This window comes from Halichoeres trimaculatus, unplaced genomic scaffold (assembly GCF_033239565.1).
Source record: "Halichoeres trimaculatus isolate MK-OKI-2021-1 unplaced genomic scaffold, fHalTri1.1 fHalTri1_scaffold_1, whole genome shotgun sequence".
Lineage (NCBI taxonomy): Eukaryota > Metazoa > Chordata > Actinopteri > Labriformes > Labridae > Halichoeres > Halichoeres trimaculatus.
In genome coordinates this window covers 19,282,856-19,304,660 of record NW_027437179.1, presented here as the reverse complement: position 1 = coordinate 19,304,660, position 21,805 = coordinate 19,282,856, and the positions used below count along the sequence as shown (strand labels likewise).

General features: G+C 42.2%; 1 protein-coding gene across 15 annotated transcripts in view; it reads left to right on the top strand.

Moving 5' to 3' along the window:
* Window positions 1–13,032: 13,032 nt before the first annotated feature.
* The window catches only part of celf4 (CUGBP, Elav-like family member 4), a 104,271-nt gene continuing 95,498 nt past the window's right edge, over window positions 13,033–21,805 (top strand). For all 15 annotated transcript variants that reach the window (XM_074680027.1, XM_074679878.1, XM_074679415.1 and 12 more), the window contains exon 1: window positions 13,033–13,782. In XM_074680027.1, the coding sequence (XP_074536128.1) occupies window positions 13,500–13,782 (283 nt within the window). In that variant the 5' untranslated portion in view covers window positions 13,033–13,499. The remainder of the gene's footprint in view (window positions 13,783–21,805) is intronic.

Here is a 21,805-nt window from a genome sequence, read left to right as displayed (position 1 = left end):
GTCAGTGCTTCTTTTCCAGGCAGGTGTGTTTCCTTTGTGTTTGAGACAGAGGAGTGGAGTGCTGCGCTGTAGAGGAGATCGATCCACACAGGGAAGTGTTGTCTCTGCCTCTGCAAGACACGAGGTCCTAGAATAAAGGGGGAGGTCATCCAGCAAGAGTCAGGCCATCACACCTGTGTCCATTAGGTGTGTGTGGGAGTTTAAATATACACATCTACACTCATACACAGTATATATATATGTGTCTCCAACACAGGCTGTGTTGAAATTCAGCTCCTGGTGTCTTTCATTTCTGTGGACTGGGTCATAAAAACTCCAAATGTGTGACGATCATTTTGATTTTCAGATTTCTCTTGATAATGACATACAGTTTACCGCTATTTCTGGACAGTCTTTCAACAAAGAATAAAGTCACATCTCTTTATCTGATTTGTTTGTGATGGAAACACATATTGATGAGCATTATTGTAAATCTGGTCATTTTCAGATTTTTCTGTCATAAGTCACAGTTAAGCTCAGTTAGTATAGGCACCCAATGTACAGATGCTACAGTGTTTGTTACACTGGTTGCAGGATTGATTTCTGATACTGCCAATAGTCAATGGCATTAATTGTATTTAAGCCTCCTCACATAGCCTCTAGTCTAAAAAATATCAAACCTCACTTCACAAATTTCTTCTTAATGGTCTATATTTCAAGGAGATGTTTTGAAATGTTACTTCTTGCATCCTTCATTGAGAAGAGGTTCTTTTTTTCTTGACATGTGTATGTTCTTGTGTAAGATGAAGCTGTCTAGTGGGTGGATGCTATAGGAGACATTTCTAGGTTGCCTTGAAAAAAACATCTCCTATACCATCAACCCACTTAACTTGCCCACCTCCTAATGACTACACACATCAGTAATGAGGTTTCACTTGGTAATTAACAGCAGAACCAAGCCACATTTCCAATCTTTAAGCATGAGAGCACACAGCAAAATATTTCTTATGTTATTATATGTTTTATGCACAAAAAAGTAATGCTATGGGCTATTCTTTGTTTGTTTGTTTTTTAAATGAATGAAATTACGGTAGGAAAACATTGGCTATTGTCACATTTCTCTATCACAACTAAAGATCAAACTTTGACTATTGAAGCTTATCGCTGTAAAACATGATTCCAGGATGTGGAGTTGGTGTAGTCTGTTTATAAGAGCCTTGGTTTATAACACAGCACTGTTAATACATTTTTCTTGTCAGCTGCTTGAGTGAGTTGGGGAGGAAGATAGTGAAGGCAGCGCTGAACCTAGCCCTTGTGATGTGTCTTTCCCTGTGGGCTTACTATATCCAGATTAAGGGAGAGTTCACAGATAGGCGACAAGCTCCAGCACCCATATCCAATCAGACGGTTCCCTCAGGGGAGCCATGTGGTGCACACATATGTGGCCGCAGCCTCACAGCATGACACCCTAGTGTCCTCCAGGAGTCCTCCACAAGGATCATGGGATGCTGTGAGCGAGAGCGCAGCACTTTGACTGAAAACTGGGCAAAAATGTGTCATGGTTTATATTATGTTCCTGCTGCAGCGTGAGTACAAGTAGGAAGACAAGAGGAGGAGGGAGCGCTTGTGTGCTGCCGTCTGCCTTTTTGAAGGCTCCCACTCTTCAAGGCTCTTCTTCCTTCTGCTCAAAAGCTTTTCTCAAAGTCTATTTGTAACACTGCTTACTTCTCTCCCGCCTGCTTTATCCGACAGCACAATGTAGGTGCTGAATCCGCGTCTGTGTGCACAGTAATGAATATGTGCACATGTTGTGGTGTGTGTGTGTGTGCATGAAAGTTCTCAATGTGGTCCAAGTGTTTGCAGCCCTGCCAGCTGAAGAATGAGTCACATTTTCTCTATCGAAAGCAGACATGAACTATAAAATGTATATCCACCTCTTGACTAAGATATTTAGAAGCATCCTTTTCTTTTCCCTTCCTCTACTCTATTATGAAATTCCAATGCAGCGCCATATGCACACACCTTTCCACGGGTTTAGGACTGCATTACATTTGAAGAAAAACCTCACACAATACCACCGGCCTCCCAGAAAACCAAATAACCCAGCACCACTCCCTGAGCCATCACACTTGATCCGTGTATGAATGAATCATACTATGCAACCATTTTCCCCTCTCATCTCCCTTCCTGCCCCCAACAGAAGCAGAGCAGAGCCATAGCTCATATTTCCTCTGACAAAAGAGGTGACAGTGAAAGGGAAAGTGAAAAGGCTATAATAAATGCTAGGGGAGAGGTACAAGGAAGAGAGTGTGGTGTTTGAAAACGGTAACCTTTTTCAGATGCTGATTTAGTATTCATTATTAATGACCTTTCCCTACCTGAGCAAAGCTGTTGCCAGGAAGCCCCTTCATGTTAGCGTCTGCCAGGAGCTGGGGGCAGATGCTGTGGCCTTGTTCAGACTTGTTGGCTGATGGATTTCTACACTTGGTATGCATCGTTTCGCACAAATACTGTTTAATTTGTCCCACTGAGTCCACTCAGTAAGTAAAGAAGAGTATGAACACAGTGGGCAAGGTGCTAAAGTTCAGGGAGGCATGCTAGACAAAAATTAGGGGTCAGACAGGGGAGATTGGAGTTTTTGTATTTACATTGTCTTTCTATTTCCTGGCAGGAGGTTAGACTGGAGGGGAAAGAGACAGAGAGAGGGGAAGGCAGCTGTTGCATTTCCAGACACAAAAAGAAACAATAACTCTCTACATCTCACCCACACTTCGCAGATCCTTATCTACTGAATGGTGCATATCATCAACACAGTGTCCATGAGCCCTGTTTCTTTTTACACAATCTGTCATTATTCTGTGCATGCACACAGTTAATATGAGAGCAGGCTACAGTTGGTTATTCTGCTCTTCAAAGCCTACCATTGATCTTGAAAATCTAGACTGCATCTTTCACATATTGTCCATTCAACAACGGATATATACCAAAGATGTCACTTGCTGGTTTCTTGACCTGAACCTACACATAAACCTATAATTTTCACATTTGCTGAAGCTAAGAGTGCTGGTGCATTATGACTGATTAGACACTCATTCTTTCCAAATCTCTTGCAAAAGAGTGGTGAGTGTCTGGAGAAAAGCCAACTGCCGTTCAAACTCTTTGAACAAATACATTTGCACAGAGAAATAAAAAGCTTGTGCATGTCTTCATCCACAGCAGGTAACTGGCTGTGAACCAAAGAAGAAGGCATATCATTTGTCAGATTTTGCTTTGGCAAAATCTCCAAAACATATTAATAGCATCAACGCAACTGAAAGGAAAGGCTCATTGACAAAACAAGCTGTGTTGGTCCCTAGCTGACAAATAGCAGAAACCACTTGTAGACTCTTGCTTCTAAGAATCATATGTCATTTTTGTTTTTGTTTTTGTTTTGTTATTTATTTGAAAAATATCAGCAGAGTGTCCATATATAGATCTGTTTAGCTCAATATCTGAACAACTCAAAAAGCAGTTAGTAGAAAGCTACCAGCAACCTGTCACATCACAGCCCAAATAGTTGATTTTAACTTGCAGTGGTGAAAAGAAGTATTGAACACGTCAACTTTTTTCCTCATCACATTTATTTCCAAAGCTGCAACTCAAACGAAATTTCTACCAGACATTGGCATTAACTCAAATAATCCTCACATGAAAAGAAATTATGACATTCAAGTCCATAAATAACGATTGTGTGGAATTAAGTACGATAACATAGGAAAAAAGTTTGAGCACACCATGGAAAGGCTGTATACTTTGGCAAGGAAATGCACCATACCACCTGAAATCTTTCAGTAATTAGGGAGTCAGAAAGATAGTCAGAAGAGTACTCAACGAGCAAGGACCACCCTGAAAGTGCTCCAGAAAGACTTGGAGGCAGCAGGTACAATTGTTACAGAGAAAACAAAAAGCAATGCACTCCACCGCTATAGCCTCTATGGATGCTCAGCCCGCAAGACTCCATTCCTCAAGAAAAGTCATGTTGAAACTTGTTTAAAGTTTGCTAAACAGCATCTTGACAAGCCTGTAGAATACTGGGAGAATGTTGTCTGGTCAGATGAGACCAAAACTGAACAGTGAAGTTTGGAGGTGGAAGCATCATGGCATGGGGTTGTTTCTCATCTCATGGTATTGGCAAACTTCATATAATTGACGGAGCAATGAATGGAGCCATGTATGTGGAAATTCTTGATATGAATCTGCTGCCATCCACCAGGATGATGAAGACGACATGTGCCTGGACCTTCCAGCAAGACAACAGTCCAAAGCACACAGCAAAGTTGACTCTCAAATGGTTTCAAAAAAAGAAAATCAATCTGTTAGAATGGCCAAGTCAATCACCTGACTTAAATCCAATTGAACATTTGTGGTAAGAACTAAAGAAAAGGGTTCACCAGAACAGAATAGAACAAAGAATATTCAAGATTTAAAGACAATCTGTGCAGAAGAATGGGCCAAAATCACACCTGAGCAGTGTGGGCGATTAGTTAAAACATACAAGAAGCGTCTGGAAGCTGTCATTGCAAATTCCTGTGTTATCGTCCTTAATTCCACATAATCATTATTTATGGACTTGAAGGTCATGATTTCTTTTCATGTATGGATTATTTGAGTTGATACCAATGTCTTGTAGAAATTTTGTTTTCTTTGGAAAAAAATGTGATGAGAGAAAAGTTGACGCGTTCAATACTTGTTTTCCCCACTGTAAGTGCAACCTCAGACACATTTCTGGACATACATCTGCATACATCTCATTACAACCAAATAAGCTGGAACCCGTAAAATCAATAAATTCATAAAATAAGAGAGAGGGAGTGTATGTCAACATTTTTTTTTGCCTCATATCACTCTGGGACCCTTGTTTCTTCTTGAGTATCTTTTATTCCTATTCCATCAAAAAGTATTAGTCATGCTAAATTAACTTAAAAACCAACCATATGTACAGTGCACTGTGAGTTTGCACCCACAGGTGTGCATGTGTTTGTGAATTGGAGCGATCACCTCAGATGTGTTCATCCAAGCTCAGTGTTTAATCCAGAGAGGCTACACTGTGGCAATTTTTTTACACCATGAGACATACAAGTGAGCCTATTCAGACTGCAGTACAGTACAGTAAAACTGATCTATCTGTTGCTCCACCTGCGTGTTTATCCAGCAATCCCTTCCATCATTCTGTCATCTTTTTGTCCGTCTGTCTCCATTCATCTGTCATTATCAGACAAAAAATGTAACACATACTTCCTCTCCGGAGCAGATAAGACTCTGTACATCACTCAGGAGCAAACCTCGGGGGCCCGGAGTAGACACACACACACAGCAAACTCTGCAAGAACTCACCTCAATTACACCATCACTCCTTCTGTTGTCGTTTTCTTTCTGACTAAGACTTCTAAACATATTTCTGTGGAGCCTCTTTTGTCTCACCAACAGCCAAATTATTATAATGCAATCTCGAGCTGTGCTCAGTGCCAGGGATTTAACTGCACCGTCAATATTCCCTATCACACCCCCTTAGCAGCTATAATTAGACTGCTTACTGGGATGGTTTTGTGAAAAACTTCAGCCAAACCAAAGTCTCTGAGCCTTTTGTGAGAAGAGGGGGTATAAGAAAAACAATTAAAAGACATTTCTTTGCCATCATCATGTAATGTATGGGGCTGTAGACTTGCCAAAACCTGTTGTGCATTGATATTCATGGGTTTACTTTCAGCTGCTTTATCACTAAACACATGCTTAAGGCGTTCTGTGGAGTGACGTGGCACTGAAGAGGTACTGAAAGCATCACAGTTTTGAATGGAACACGTAGGAACACTGGACGGGGATGAGAAAGTGGTAACACATCACTACATATGTGAATTCACAAAGTTAAAGCCTAGTTTGACTTAAATAGTTTTTGCTCCATATATTTTGAGAACACATCTCAGCATTCTGGAAAGCATTTATAATAATATAATATAATATAATATAATATAATATAATATAATATAATATAATATAATATAATATAATATAATATAATATAATATAATATAATATAATATAATATAATATAATATAATATAATATGTTTTCTGATACACTTTTGTAGACACGAAGACTTGTGGTGTGTGTGTGTCTGTGTGTGTGTGTGTGCTTCACTTGTACCTGATTTTCAAAATGTTATTTCAACAGTATAACATTCATATTCATGCAATTTCCCCCATTGTTGGAGTTCTCTGTGTACGGTAACTGTTACAGGTTTCGGTAGTCATTTGATTAGAAGACTGTGGAAGTGAAAGATACAAATTTGGACTTTGTGTTTCAAAGTTCCTTTGAGGAATTTTAGGCTTATACCAACTTTTGTGCCCCGTGTGAATAAGCAATGGATGTTATCTCTTTGCTTATCTATTCTTTATTTTATGTGAAATATTTTCCAACAAAAGATTAAGGTAAAAAGAAGTTACTTTATTTTGGAATTCGTAGAGAAACATGCAAAAGAAAGGTTGTTTTTCAGTAGGCTTTTGCCTAGAGTGTTGGACATGAACTGTAAAACAATGATGTTGGAAACTAAATTTAAAGAGGTGTCCATATGGGCTTCTGGTTGGGTAGTACAGTGAGGTGTAAGTCGATCTGTGACCCATTTAGAAAACAATTAAACAATTATGTTGCTGTGAATGTTGGTCTGTTTCATGACCAACCACAAACTCTTCACTGAAGCTTTAAGTTGATTAATCTTAACTGGTTGTCAGATGAAGAATAAACCGCTCATTTACTGGTATTGAGCAATATGGCTTTTACTTCACTGCGCATGTTTTCATCCAATATGTGACAGGATTTCTGGAGCCTTTTAAAGATCATCAGTATTAAATTGACTTAAACAGTACTTCACATTATGACCTATTACTCACATTACCTTAAGATATATATATATATATATATATATATACATAATGTTGAAAGCTAGAGCAAATTTGAAATGAAGATGGACCTTTAAAATTCATCAAAAAAAAATCAACAACAGATGCTCAATAGATAAAATGAAAAAATAATGAAGGAAACACTTATGATAACAGAGCAAAGGAGATACTGTAAAACAGGAGGGACAAGATCATATATGACCAAATGATTGTATGTCCATATGACCAATTCCTCTTTAAAGCTGTTTGAGGTCAAAATGACCCAGTCAGGATTCATGAACAGAAACTCACTTCTTGGTAAAAGATCATATTTAAAGAGCTTTGAAATTCAAAACATTTTGTTTCTTTTTTCCAAAGCTAGCATTGTTCTTGCTTGAGTGTGAAGTTATGCAGGAAAGAAGTTGAACTCATATTTGGGACTTTGGTTTTTCCGATTGGAACTTTTTTGTTTTAAATACAGACAAATTTTCTGTTATTACAAAGTTTCAATAAAAAGTCTTCACTGAAGCTGCCCAAACAAGCAGTCAAAGTCCTTTATTACCCTGTCATCCTGAAAATTTGGACATGTGGATCAACAGAGAAGCCAGAAGCCAGTATAAAACTGGTCAGCAAACCTGCCAGTGTAGGTTGTTTCCGATTTCAAGTGCATGTGCTTGCACACTTGTGTGTGTGTGTGTGTGTGTGTGTGTGTGTGTGTGTGTGTGTGTGTGTGTGTGTGTGTGTGTGTGTGTGTGTAAGACATTCTTGTTGGGAATCAAACTTCAGCTTGACAAGGTCTGTGAGATTTCTGGGTCACATGAACAGAGACAGGCTCCTATTTGCTTTTGCATGTGTGTGTTTCCTTTCACTTTTCTGGCAAGCATCACTTCTGAATTACAGTGATCCAAAAATATAATATGCGCATACGCATGAATAAGCTCCTGCACATAGTGTTCACACCCGCACATTCACACACTTCCACACACTTGCGATGACACGGATGCTACACCTCATCCTTACTTGAGACATTTCTTGCCCAAGGGGATACCAGAAAACCAGGTGTTATCGCATTCCCCTGTGACTCCCACTTTCCTCCCCCAGAGCAATTAATGACACAGTGGAGTCCAAAACTGTGGCCCCAAAATGGCTGCCTATCTGGAATGGAGGTGTCACATCACCCTGACAACCAGGTCAAGCCCTTCGAGTATCATCAGTGTGCGCAACAAAGCCAAGGGTCAGAGTGCAGCTCACCTCGTGACCCCTCTGTGGAATTGATCTGTTGTAGGAGAAATAGGATTTTGGTGCTGCATGATTCAGACAGCAGACAGACATTGAAGACATTTCCCATCTTGAATGATTGACTAGGTGCCTCACAAAATCAGACAGAACAATGCACTTTTACAGCCACAAAGGAGCTGTAGCAGAATTAGGTTAATCTTCTGCCATGTTCTCTGCACCTAAAGCTGTATTTGCATGTGAGTGTATGTGTGATGCCCCCAAGAAGGTGGTGTTTGTTAAGAGGTTTGTGTTTTCAAGGCAGCGAGTCAGTCAAGGAGAAGAGCTGTCAACACGTTCAGCCGGTGCTCGGCACAAGCAGGGACGCCCACCCATGTCAAATGTCGCAACACTAATTTCTTTCCAATGCTTCCCAGGTATCACTGCAGGGGTGAGAGACAGACATACCTCACTGCTCTAGAAAATCAGATACACAAGAAACTCTGCAATTCACAAATCTAGGATTCTTGTGAAAGATTGCTCTGATTTTCAGATTTACTGTTGAAATTGAGCAGAGTTATCTTTTCCTATTCTTTCGGAGGAACAGTGATTGCATGCATACTCATTTCTTGCACTGCAGCACCATTTCCATGAAATTAAACATCTTTTGTATGACTGCTGAAAATTAATGCTTGCATCTTTGGTTTACATTTAAATGTGTGACAGTACTTTCTGTAAAAAACGTGTTCTGATTTTATCGAGTACACTGTTTTATAAAGTATGATTGCTGTGTGTGTTGAAAAAAGCAAATACAGTAACACATTTAGTCCAAAGATCTGGAAGATGGGTGTTTTACAAATTATTGTAATGGCTCTAATGCTTTATTGAATGCATCTGTGCCTTTGTTTGTTTTTGCCCAAGGGCAGATAATATGCTTCTTCTCATCCCAGTGTCAACAAAGCCTCACTGTAAGACTGTTCAAACCGCACATGACCCAATAAAATGCATTTTGCTTCAGGAAAATCTCCCAATCACCAGCTGTTTGTACGGGCCCCTGCATATTTGCATGTCCTTCCTTATTAATGCCTTAATGAACAAATAATACAGTGTGTAAACTAGAGGCTAATCTTCACATGTAATGAATACGATAATTCCACATGAAGAAAAAACATTGTGCCACACAGGTGCAGTGTATGCCAAGAACAGTATAGTTTTCATAAAACAGCATCAACATTTTAAGTTACCACACTGATTTTGTCCTGGCACATCCTCTCCAATCTACAACAAATTGATGCTAATCAAGTTAAAGAGGACCCCCCTGTCCTCCTCGTCCCTCTAAACTTTCCCAGCATTTAGTCATGCACCTGCCGTTTCCTCATTCCTGTGCTCTCTTCCTCCTAAATTACTGGGAGGTGATGTACAGCCCTGGCTGTCCCAAGGCTACGGGAGATTTAGAACTTTGTCCCATATGAAGGAGAGGTGAGAAAAGACATTACTATGCAGAATAGGTAATATTGAAAACGCCAGAGCTCTTTATGGTGCCCCATGCAGATTATCAATCTATTTGTGTAACTTGGCTACCCAGAATTTCATTTCCCTTTTCATTTATTTGCCTTGCTGCAACCGTTTACAGTGCTGAAACTGAAAATTGGAGGCATGACGAGAAAAGGGAGCAATATTCCAAGGGCGAGATAGGTCCTCCTTTTGCTGTGTGATTGCAAAGGTTCATTTGGGTGGGAGGATGGTGTGAAGGAGTTTGCATAAACATCTTCAACTTGTCCATGCAGTTTATTTATTTATATATTATTTGCTTTATTATTTTTATTTCGAGTGCTTTTGAGAATTTAGAGGGACGTCTTGCCCTATAAAGAAGCACTACATGTCAGTTTTTGCCCTATATTAAATTCAGCACCATGGACAGAGGCGTGCATGTGGTTACATTCCCCGGCTTTGGTGTCAGTACCATAGACAGCGGCGTTTCTGTCTAAGTCCTCTGTTTATACCATCTATAGCTGCGGGCTGATCCTCACTGGGCTGTAAATGTTAAACTACTTAGTAGCTTTGGTAACCAGATCGTTATTTAGCTCAACATTGAATGTCGTTAGATTGTGTCCGTCTGACTGTTGTGAGAAATGTGCCGAGTTCAGTACGAGAGAGAATAAATATGAGACCAGTTGACTTTGAATTACTCTCACTGCGCCTGTGCAGTGGGCACAGAATGATTTCCAGGGCTTCACAGTCGTTTGAGTATACCCAAACGTACTGATATAAGTACCATTTGGGGAGCGGAAGGACACACTGTTACACGTCTTCCTCGTTAATTGCGTATTACTCTCATCAGTCCGACAGACTCAGTCACTGGAGCCATTTCACTTCAGGCGACATTGGAAAAGCTTTCTCGTGGCTCACAGGTAGTACGTATGACTGTACGGACAGTGTGGGAACCATCGTGGAGCCATACCTTACATAATCATCACGGCTGTACCCACTGAACATAATTACGATGATTTGTACCCTCCCATTTCACCCTGGTATTAAAAAATATTGCTGGAGGTAAGTCAGGCGTGAGCGCAGACGTGGCTGCCGAAATGAATGGAGTGCTGCCCCGGGGGAAAGCTTGTAGAGCAGAGCACAGTGTCATGCCAAAGACAGCCAAGTCTCCCACCCACCACCAAACCCTCCACCCCGCTGGGGCCCGGTCATGCCGTGAGAACGGGATGACATTACCGGGCCATTTAGCTGGCGGAGAAGAAGAAGAAAGAGGTGAGAGAGGCGCCGAGTGTGTCGCTTTTGTTATTTAATGGTTGGCTAATGTCTGGGCAGAGGGAGGGGGATGCCTCATAGCCAAAAATGAAAACAAATAGGTCAACATTATGAGCTAGGGATGTTGCTATAGTATGAGGCCTTCAGGCTGCAGACGCTGAAGCAGAACTGGAGAACAGTAGCAGCTCATTTTGCTCATCACTTGGGAATGATTCTCTGCCTTTTGGCCTGTTTACCCAACACTTCACCATTTCGTTTAATATGAATATAACATATGATCATATAGCCGAGCTATATTGCTTTCATTTTAGAGCCAAGCCCTGCATGACCATATCCATGGTCATGGAAATGTGTGCTTGCTTGCTTGGGCGTGCTTGTGTGCGTGTGTGTTTAGGGGTTAAATTTTGGATAACTGATGAATATTTATTAAAATATAATTTGGAGGTCTTCCCTTGGTTAAGAAAAAGTGGGTCAAAATAGTTTCAGGCATAGAGAGTGGGCTGTACTTCTACACTTTATCACTTATAAAGCTCGATTACATTATGGTCATTTGGAAATATTTAACAGGGTACTTTTCTGGCCTTTCAAATGTTGCTAATCGGATTGCACTGGGTTACAACAGGAAAGTTAGCATTCTTCATCACTTTAACATCACCGTGACCTCCAGTGCTCTAGCTTTCCCCCTGGGATTGGGGATAAACATCCTAGAGAGGCTCCCAAGTGGTAACCTATCTTAATTTGGGGCTCATTATCTGATTTCTCATTCAAAAGAAGTTCCTGCTATTAAAGACTTGTCTCAGTCGGACAGTTTAAGCCCAACCCTGCCTTCACTCCCTTCGCACCTTCAACCAGGTCACTATAACTAGAGCTATATCTGGAGAAACACAAAAGCCTCGATCAAAGCATAATAAAAAACATTCTTTCCTGAAGCAATAATATAACAAGCTGAAAATTTAGGAAGCAGTCTTCTCTTTCTTAATGAAGAATGTCTATCACTTTCTGTTTCATACCTTCCACTCCGAATTTAATATCAACACCCTCCTCCCTCACTCATATTAAGATTTTAATAAATGAAGGGCTGCTTAATAATCTGACTGGCCTCTCTATATTTGATTAAAACTGATTGCTTGACGCCTGTAGTCTCAGAGTAAGTTCTGAAAGGTTTTATGAGGAAACTGAGTGACTTTAGGGTGTCTTTCCAACTGATCAGCTACACAGAGAAGCTTTTGTGGCTTTTGTGTTTTCTTTCCTTTACGTCCGTTTTTACCACCACGTGAAAACGCAAACAGAGGTGCACACATCTCTTCATGAGAACTACTGTCAGCCTTGTCAGTTTGTTCTATTCTTGTGTGCATTTTTCTTTTCGATGTGCCCCCTCTCTACGCCACTCGGCGGTGCTCATAGACTTCCCCTTTCTGGAACTCGAACCACCTAATACACATGACTTTGAAAATGGCAATGTAACAGAGGGAGCCAATGATAATAATCTGTGTCACTGATAAGAGAATGTGTGTTTGTTCTTAACAATAACGAGCACTAAAAAAAAAAAAATAAGAGAAAAGGTCTCCATCAGTGTGTTTTAGTCTCGCCTGTGGGAGCGTTTCAGCACCACGGAGCTGTCCGCCGTGCTGAAACGAGGAGAGGGTGCAGCGATGCTCTGCTGCTGTTTCCATCCACCGCGAGGTATGCTGAAAGATCAAATACAATGTTTTCAAAGCACAAAACCAAACCGCACTAAAACAACAACCACCTTAACAATCACGCTCCAACACCCGGGGATCTTTATTTTGACATGAATCATAAAAAAAACAGGTGTAAAACAGGGTTGAGACATCGCAGCTTATCACGTTGAAAAGGGGATCATGTAAATGTAAAGAAGAAATACATTCTTCAGGTTGTAATTGTCTAGTCATTTGCTCTGAGTAGGAGCACAAAGGAGCGTATTCTCTATATTTCTCTATTTATAGACCCTCTCCCCTCTCTGGAATGTACCACTTTCTCCTCGCGTAAGAAAACAGGGGGGCACAGAATTCTGAGTTTGGCATGTGCATAGATTTTATCAGAGCCCGTGTATCCAAACCTCCCCACTGCTCTGGCAAAGATTGAACCAGCCCTGTCCGTTTAAACCGAGAAGACACCCATACCGACTCCTCAATGCAAAAAAATAAAAGGGTGCCAAGAAGCTGGGACGAGGGAACGTGGGTGTAAATAGACAGTGAACGCTCTTGGTCTCTCTCTCTCTCTCTCTTCTCTCACCCTCTCTCTCTTCTCTCTCTCCCTCCCCCAGCTCTTTCTCTCCTTCTCTCCGTCTCTCTTTTATAAAATCAATGAACGAGTTATTGGGTAGGACATAAATATAAGGAATCAAAGCCTCCACCGGGACCAACGGCATCGCGCGCTTTTGATATGCGTCTTCGCCAAATGCTACATGTGTTTTCACGTCAGTGTAAATATTGGCTTTGAGAGGACGGGAGCGGAATCAGCTCTGGTACAGCTCGGTCTCGGAACCAAATTCTGACCAAGACTTCCACCAGCTTTTTTTTTATTATTTTTTTCCAGCGTCAAAACGATCCGCCACCATCGCCATCTAGCTGCTGTCGTACCCATCCCAACTCAGTGGCCGGTCCGAAGATGGCAACTTTAACCAACGGGCAGGTGGACGGCACGGTGCACGGTGTCGGTGTCGGGGTGGTCTCCGCCAGCACGAACGGGCTCGTGAACGGATTAAGCCACAGCCACAGTCCGGTGGGCTGCCCAGCCACCATCCCCATGAAGGACCACGATGCCATCAAACTCTTCATCGGTCAGATCCCCCGCAACCTGGACGAGAAGGACCTCCGGCCCCTCTTCGAGGAATTCGGCAAGATCTACGAGCTCACTGTGCTGAAGGACCGCTTCACGGGCATGCACAAAGGTGGGTGATGCCCAAATTCACTTAGACAACTATTTGTTTTCGTCAGAGTGAAACATTTAGCAGAGAGAGAGGGATCTTAATCATGCAGGACATGGTGCGCAAAACTGCACGATTGTTGAGAAAATTGTGCAGTTTTCTCTGCAACTGAAGCCTGAGTCACTTTAAACACGTAGTTTCCAAGACCAAAAAGGATATCCTTCCTTTTTTTAAAACCTGCAACTCAATTTTATACCTTATTGGGCAAACAAATCCAAGCATGAGAGTGTCACGAATCGGGAGTCACGACGGCAGGATTTTATGTAGGATGATATTAGGAGGAGCAATGTTCCTATCCGGGCAGTGTGAGATGGGAGTGTTCACACACACACACACACACACACACACACACACACACACACACACACACACACACACACACACACACACACACACACACTTCCAGACCGGGCGCTGGTTGTAAACGTGCTTTCATTCACCACAGTGCTAAATCCAGGCCATTAACCTCACGTTTCACGTTGCAATAGCGGGGAGGCTGTGTTTGATTGCCCGCAGCACTGTACACTCTGTTGCCCGTAACTCTCTCACAGTCTGTCCGTGTGTGTGTGTGTGTGTGTGTGTGTGTGTGTGTGTGTGTGTGTGTGTGTGTGTGTGTGTGTGTGTGTGATAGAGAGAGAGAGAAAGAGGGAGTGGGTGCGTTCGGGGGGTGTTGCCGAGAGGGAGTGTATGTTGGGGTGGGGGGCGTTTACGCGTGCACGTGTGCACGCACGTGTAGAACAGTTGGAGTGGGCCTGGTGTACTGTACTTTTTTACAGACTATTGGCCCTTTTTAATTTTCATGCCTTGCTGACATAGCCTTCTATGAAAATGGAAACAAAAGAAAAAAATCAAGTAGAATTGGCTGTAAGTGATTGTACTGCTTTTAGTTTTTTTTAAGCTGTAAAATGGCCTTGGGGGAAAAAAGAAAGAAAGAAAGAACATTTTCAACTTTTCTTTGAGTTAGGCTGACGAACACCATAGCTCCTTTGCTTATAGAGCTACATTGCCATGTAATGCCATCCTACATTTTTTTAGAAATATTTATGTATTTAGTTAGTCAGTTTAATGTGCAGTACCCACTCTCTTTCCTCTTCTCTCATGGGAAGGGTAGTTCTCACCAAATCACCCTGTAATGAGAGGTCACTAATTGATCTGCTATACCTGCAGGACATCACCCAGGGGGGCAGAGCACATAAAGAATGAGCTATCACTTTTTGGGTGCCCCCTCCTCTTGGTGTAAACAATGTGTGACATGCGCCATGTGTCAGGGAATTATTATGATATACAAATAATTCCAGAGGGCGGGGACTGTCTGCAGGCATGTGGGAATCCAAATAGGTGGATAAGGGAAGAGAGAGGACGGGAGAGAAAAAGAGAAGGAGGGGGGTATCTTTTATTAATAGCCCAGCTGTAGTAGCGACTCCCTGTTGGACAGTTAATCACCAGTGGCCCCAGAACTAAAGGCACGGCTTGCCAGCTGATTCTAAGAACTGTCTCCTCACCGCGATATACGACCCTGCTTCCTGGGCCGGGCCCCCGCTTTCATTAGCGAGCCCCCGCTGTGCTCATATTTTAACTAGCTAGAGGCTTTAGCTACTCCCTGGCTCACCAGCTCACTGGCTCCCTGCAAGCTGCTCTAAGACCGCGTTCGCTCCACAGAGTCCCAACACCTTCCTCAGGTTTCCAGAGAAGATTTGAAAATGAGCCGTGAAAGACAGCATGCTCTACAAATACCAGGCAAGTGACTGACTTTGTACACGACTGTCACACCACTTCCTCTGAAGACGACACGGCGAAACATGAATCAGATATGGTAGGCTACAACAAATTGACCCCGTCAAATAGCTAACTTGTGCTACATATTCGTTTTCTCTCCTAAAATGTAAAATGAAAGTCAACGAAAGCCATTACAATAACATTTCTCATAACTTTTTATTAAATAAAAAAAAAATACTAGTCACTGTTGTTCCTAACTGTTCCCATTTTTTTTCCTGTATGAAGGCCAGCTTACTGTTCAAAGTGCTGGCTCAAAAACCCAAACTTCAATGGTGCCATTTTGCCAGTTCAAACCAAACTGTACATTTTGTACAAGCTCCTCTCTGCTTCATCGTTTCCCCTCAGCGCCTTTATGCCGTTTGCATTTTTTAGAGTAGAAAGAGTCAAACCAAGGGCATAATGACCCTTTGAGGTGTAAAATGCTCTGCCAAAGTAAAGTCTGTAAAACTGCCCAACAGTCAACTCTTCTTCTATTCTTTTCTTCCATCTTTGCACCTCTTTATTTGCTCTGCTTGCTGCGCTTTGTTCCTCACTTTCCCTCTCCCCCCCTTTTGTCCTCACTTTGTATACCTGCGCTGACATGTTGCCTGTTCTCTGACAGTGCCTCATGATGGATAATGGCTCAGGTAGTACAAAGTCTCAGCTTGAACAGCAGATTGTGGATGATCACCTGTCATTTCTTTTTTAACAATTTGTCCAATTTCATCTTCTTCTTTTTTTTTTAAATGGCACATGTTTGGTAACTGTCTTCACTAACAATCCAACGCTTCAGCTCGGGATACTGTAGCTTTTGTCTCATTTTACTGAAAAGGACATGGTGTTTCACAAAGTGCTAAGCATAGAAAATACACATCTCTGCTGCTGCAGGTAATAAAAGGCCCTTTCGTTCTGTCCTACATCAACAAGCCCTAAAGAAACAGCCTTTGCTATGGTAATGCTTCCTCTAAAGAAAGAGACCCCTATTACAGCCATTGTCAGCTGTGCCTGTGATACTATTGCCATAACCCTCCCCATAATGACTCCATGTATCACTCGTAATCTAGTCTTTAGGATTCTGTCCCCTTGGAATTGTGGGGTGGAGGGGAGTGTGGATGAGTAGGAGAAGGAGGGGACGGAGGTCTGCAGAGGCTGGGAGTGGGCACAGGGAGACCAGTGCAGGCCCACATTCTCCCAATGATTTTATTTCTTTCCCCTCTGCGACCGAGCCATGCTAATAGAGGCCATTTATAATGGTCACCGGCTGCTGCTGCTGCTATAGAGCAGCACGGCTAGCACAAAGAGCCGGCCCTCTTTCTCTTTCTCCTCTGCCTGGTGTTGCAGCATGGGAGGTGGGGATCTATTCAAGAACAGAAGGTGTAGATACAATAGTTTGCCCTAATCACCAGCATGATTTTCATGTAATAATCACCAGGTCAATTGAGCTGTGATGTCACGGGCCAAACATTTAATAACTAATGGTGAAACCCATTGTTTACCACTCTCACATCCTCAGGTGTGGTGTACTCAAAGCCAAACCTTTATTATTTATATCCCTGTTTTCTCTCTCGGCAAATGCTGCTGCAAGCTTCACCGAGTTTGTGTAACCATGTTTGATTAGTTCTGTGTATGTGTTCGTTCATCCCAGCCAAACCTCAAGCAGCGCATCTTCCAGTGAAAGTAGCCACAAATGAATGCTACGTGTCAGAGTGAGTGAGACAACTTCATTTCAGTTAGCTAAACTGGCTGCTTAAACTAGGTAACAAATATCAAAGGTCATCCGTGGGTAAATGTTAACCATGTTCTTAACCAAACAGGAGGAGTTACAACCAAGTCCTGTTTAATTCTACCCATTCTGCAGAAGTCTGATGCCACAGATGGGGGCTGTAATCTGAGAGGGTCATAAAAGGAGTAATGGTTCCCTCTGACAGCCTATGGTTTTGATATGTCAGCCCTTTTAACTGAATGTGTCAGGGGGAAAGGTTCAGAACAGATCATCAGGCTCAACGCGTTTGATGAGGCCAGGAAGCCGTGATGCCAACAGCATGAAAGACCCACGCTGTGTTTTATTGCAGGCAATTAGGTGTTACAGGTTGCCATTATAGGAGTACCGTCTACGACAAAAAAAGGATAAAACCACATTCGGCTTTGAACAAAGAGAGAGACAAAAGCGCCCGTGTGCCTGAGTGTGTGTGTGTGTGTGTTTTCGTCCTGCAGGTCTGCGTTAATGCAGCATGTGTTCCGGCCGAAAAATTTCACTCTCGTTGCATCATCCTCTCTGTGGGATCCTCCTCTCTCCTCCTCTTGCATTTGGTTTGTGATGAGTGTGTATGTGCATCCCTGAACGAGTGTGTGTGAGTTCGTATCCCTCCCTTCTCCTCCCCGGCCCAAAATCCTCCACTCAGCTCAGCTCTGAATACACACTCAGGCCCCACATTGTGCCCCTTTCTGTGAGGGCATATCACGATTGATTTTGGAGTGTTTTGTCATGAAGAAAGGCAACATGTGTCACTAAGGAGGTCACGTCGTACTAAAGTACAACTTGACCACCAAAGTCGCGTCACAACTGCTGCCGCTGCGCCCTGTCCCGGCAGAGCGTAGCACTGCCAAGCAACAAGAGGGGAAACAAGAGGCGGAGCCAGAGTAAGGAGTACAGTGAGCCTAATTTGTCAGGAGGGCCGTTGTCAAGGCACCGCTGCCTCTGTTGTCCGTTATTATTGGAGGGGACTGTCAGAGAGGGGACGGCTGATGGCCGAGCAGGGAGCCAGTTAGTCACAGTGAGAGATGACCGCACCGTGCCAAAGGAGGGAGTGCTCATGGAGCCCCTGCAGGGATTAGCATGCTAACAGCAGGCTCACAGTCATGGGGCCTGTCAAGGAGGTGGGGCCCTCTGGCTCCTCTGACCTCGGTAGTACTCTCATTAAAACCACTGACCTTTACATACAGACAGAGGGAGATAATATAAAGGGATGGCTTTGCCTTCTTGTTCAACTCATCTCAACCACTTAGGAATGGGTAAAATGGGCCAGCAGACATTCATGCTGATATCATTTTCAAAAGTTTAGTATGTATGGAATAGTGTATGGTGAATGGGGGGGGGGTTATGCAAATGAGAGTCTTGACAGGGCGAGCAGGACTTGCTCTCGTTTTCTTAGCTAGCTGTAATATGACTTTGCTCTCAAAATCAGACTGACCTGGCCTGAGACAGAAACTCTTTTGTCACAATCCTTACCAATTTAACAAAAAACTTACATATGCCACCCTTGATTGCAGATTTGGACACTGCTGAAGAGCACATCCTGGCCTCATGTGGCACAGCACAACTGTCCAGTCAGCATATGTCAGTCTAGTTAATGGTTGGTCATGGCAACGTCATTGCTCACCGTAGGCTACACTGCTGACCTGTGGGGAAGCAACAACAGTGAAGATTTGTGACCATCAGTGAAGGCCAAAGGGCTGCTGACATCAACAATTTACTCAGATAGATAGATAGATAGATAGATAGATAGATAGATAGATAGATAGATAGATAGATAGATAGATAGATAGATAGATAGATAGATAGATCAGAATGAACTAAAGAGCGAATATTTCAGGTTTTAAATTTAACCAACAAACAAGTGAGGGACTGACAAAGTGATTTAAAATACATACCAAATACATCAATATAGCAACTTCAGCTCGACAAAAGATTTTTTTTAAATGCATACATGCATTTTTCACTGGAGTGTTTTGACAGTGAAATTCCTCGGCTGATAGCCCAGAGCAGTGCAGAATACAAGTCTGCCTTGAATGTTTCAGCAGCGTTTGGCCTTTTGTTTTCCATAAAGAGAGGCTAAAAAGCTTTCCCTTTGTTCTCGCTCTGTCTTCCCTGTTGCCGTGTTCATTGCCCTGGTGTACCATTCTTCCAGAGGATGAAAAAAAAACATAAATGCTTTCTTGACAAATACTCCATGGAGAGGTAAATATTTTCTTTCTTCCATGCTCTTGCATCAGCTAAGTATTGTTGTGCTCTGTGCTAAATTTTTAAAAAGTTAACACTTTAGGCCTCTTCAATATTTTAGCTTCACTTAATACCGCTTCCAAGTCCCCCTGCTTCAAACACTGGTGTCCGGTTGTGGTGATGGAGGAGTGAAATACTTTGGAAATGTTGGAAAGTCTGTCAGGCGGTGTTGGAGTTTCACTTTTGTTCTACTGATGATTTCAGAGCTAATTATAGAGCTTCCTGTGGGGAAGTGCCCTGATTTTTTTTCTGTCTTTCTTTCAGAAGTTTTTCAAATCGACTACATTTCAATATATTGGCAGAGGATGATGAAGATCGTCTCCTGAATTTTACTTCTTTTCTTTTATGCTGCCTTAATTCCATGTCATGATTCTGTGCTTTGTCCTTTTGTGAGTTCACTTTATAGACTTACATGTACCATTTGTTCAATTTCTGTATCTCTTATCGGTGCTGTTCAGCTACACGGGCACCATGCTCTGCATGTAGCTGTTCAGTGTAAAAGGCTTAACCATTGTTGCCTTTGTTCACAAAGGTTGTGAATCTGTGTGTGCATGTGTGTGTGTGAACTTTGAAACTGGTGTTTTTTGCCTGTAGGATTAGAGCAGCTGGTTTTATCGAGCTTTGCGCAGTGGGGAGGCAATACGATAAAGAACATTGTAATATCCATAATATCCATCTGTATGTGTACACTACATGTGTGTTTATATGTGTTCTTCTTTAAATGTCCTCTGCATCTATTTTCTCCCTATGTGACACGGCTTAGATATCGGCACGTGTGGAAGGATTTTATTTCAAAGTATAGTGCTGCATTTGAAATATCATTACCAGCCCCACCACTTGCTACAGCTGTCCCTTTTTGGTAACTCCTCAAAGTTTAATTGTAATATTTATATTTTAGTCCGAAACCTTACTCGAACCCTCAGTATGCACGTAAAAACGAGTTCAGCTGCAGCCCTCCTCTGCAGAGACTTTTAGGGGGATATAGCAGCATGACACAGCAGTAATATCAAACAAAGCGTTTGTCCAAGGTTTGTCACAGCCAAGTTTGGCTAATTAAAGCATACCAAGAGATTAATAATCCTCATTAAATATACTGCTCTAAATGTCTTTTTATTTTCACTTCCAACATCCTCCAATACTTGATGGTTTGGTCTGTTTATACCACCTCCAAAGGTCACGTTATGTTCTACCATTAAAGAAAACTGCAAATCATTGTTATTACTTTCCTGAAGTGATCCCTCACGTTTTCCTCCAGCCACATGCACTTCAAACTACCTCTCCAGCCCAAACACAATCGGCTCACATACACTAAACAAATCACTCGGCTTTAGAGATTTACGGTTCATGGAAAGTTGAATTGATGATTATTCTCAACCAAATTGTTCAGCATAACCAAAAGTGGCATATCTGGGTCTGCCTGCTGGGTTTTCTCTAAAGCAGGGATTTCATGAGCCGTGTACTATTTGTCCCGGACAGAAAGCGACGTCAAGGACTGTGTGTGAGCATGTGTGACTTGTCAAGCCAGACACATATTTAGCCCCCTCTGTATGCATGCATACAGTCCCCCATGCCGTGCCAATGACTGCCAGGTTTGAGTGTCCCTGATTCAATTCACTGTCTTCCCCATCTCCCTTCATGCCTATTTCATGTCCCCCAATTAAAAATGCACCACGTTGACTTGTAAAAGGAAGGTGGGAATGGAGGTTAGGGCTTTTCAAAGATCTCTCTCAATTATTCAAGGCTGAGTTTGATTCAGAAAATGGAGGAGGATTAATAAGTCATGCAGAAGTTTTTTGAGGGTTTGGGAACAAAATGTAAGGGTGAGTGTTCTGATGAAACTAGCGCAAGCACCAACCGAGGGAAAATGTGTGTCGTCCATTAGCTTGACAAGTTTGGACAACCAAATTTAGCATTCAACATCTAAATCTAAGCAAATTACAGAAGTCTGAAAACAAGTAATTGATGCGTTAAGAAGTAGTTGGCATATTTCCGTATGACATAAGGCGATTGATCTGCTCTAAATTTGAATTTTGTGTCTTTTTTCAGATACCCGAGGGGTCCATACTTTTCTATTTTCATTTCCCAAAAACTGTGCACATCAGTGCCTTTGCTATCAGATATTACCATTCAAATCATATTGGCGTCACATGGAGGGAAAGCACATCAAGGCTTTATCCTATCCTGCTGGTTGGAGAGCAGATAGACCAAAACATATCGCTGCGGAGGGAGATG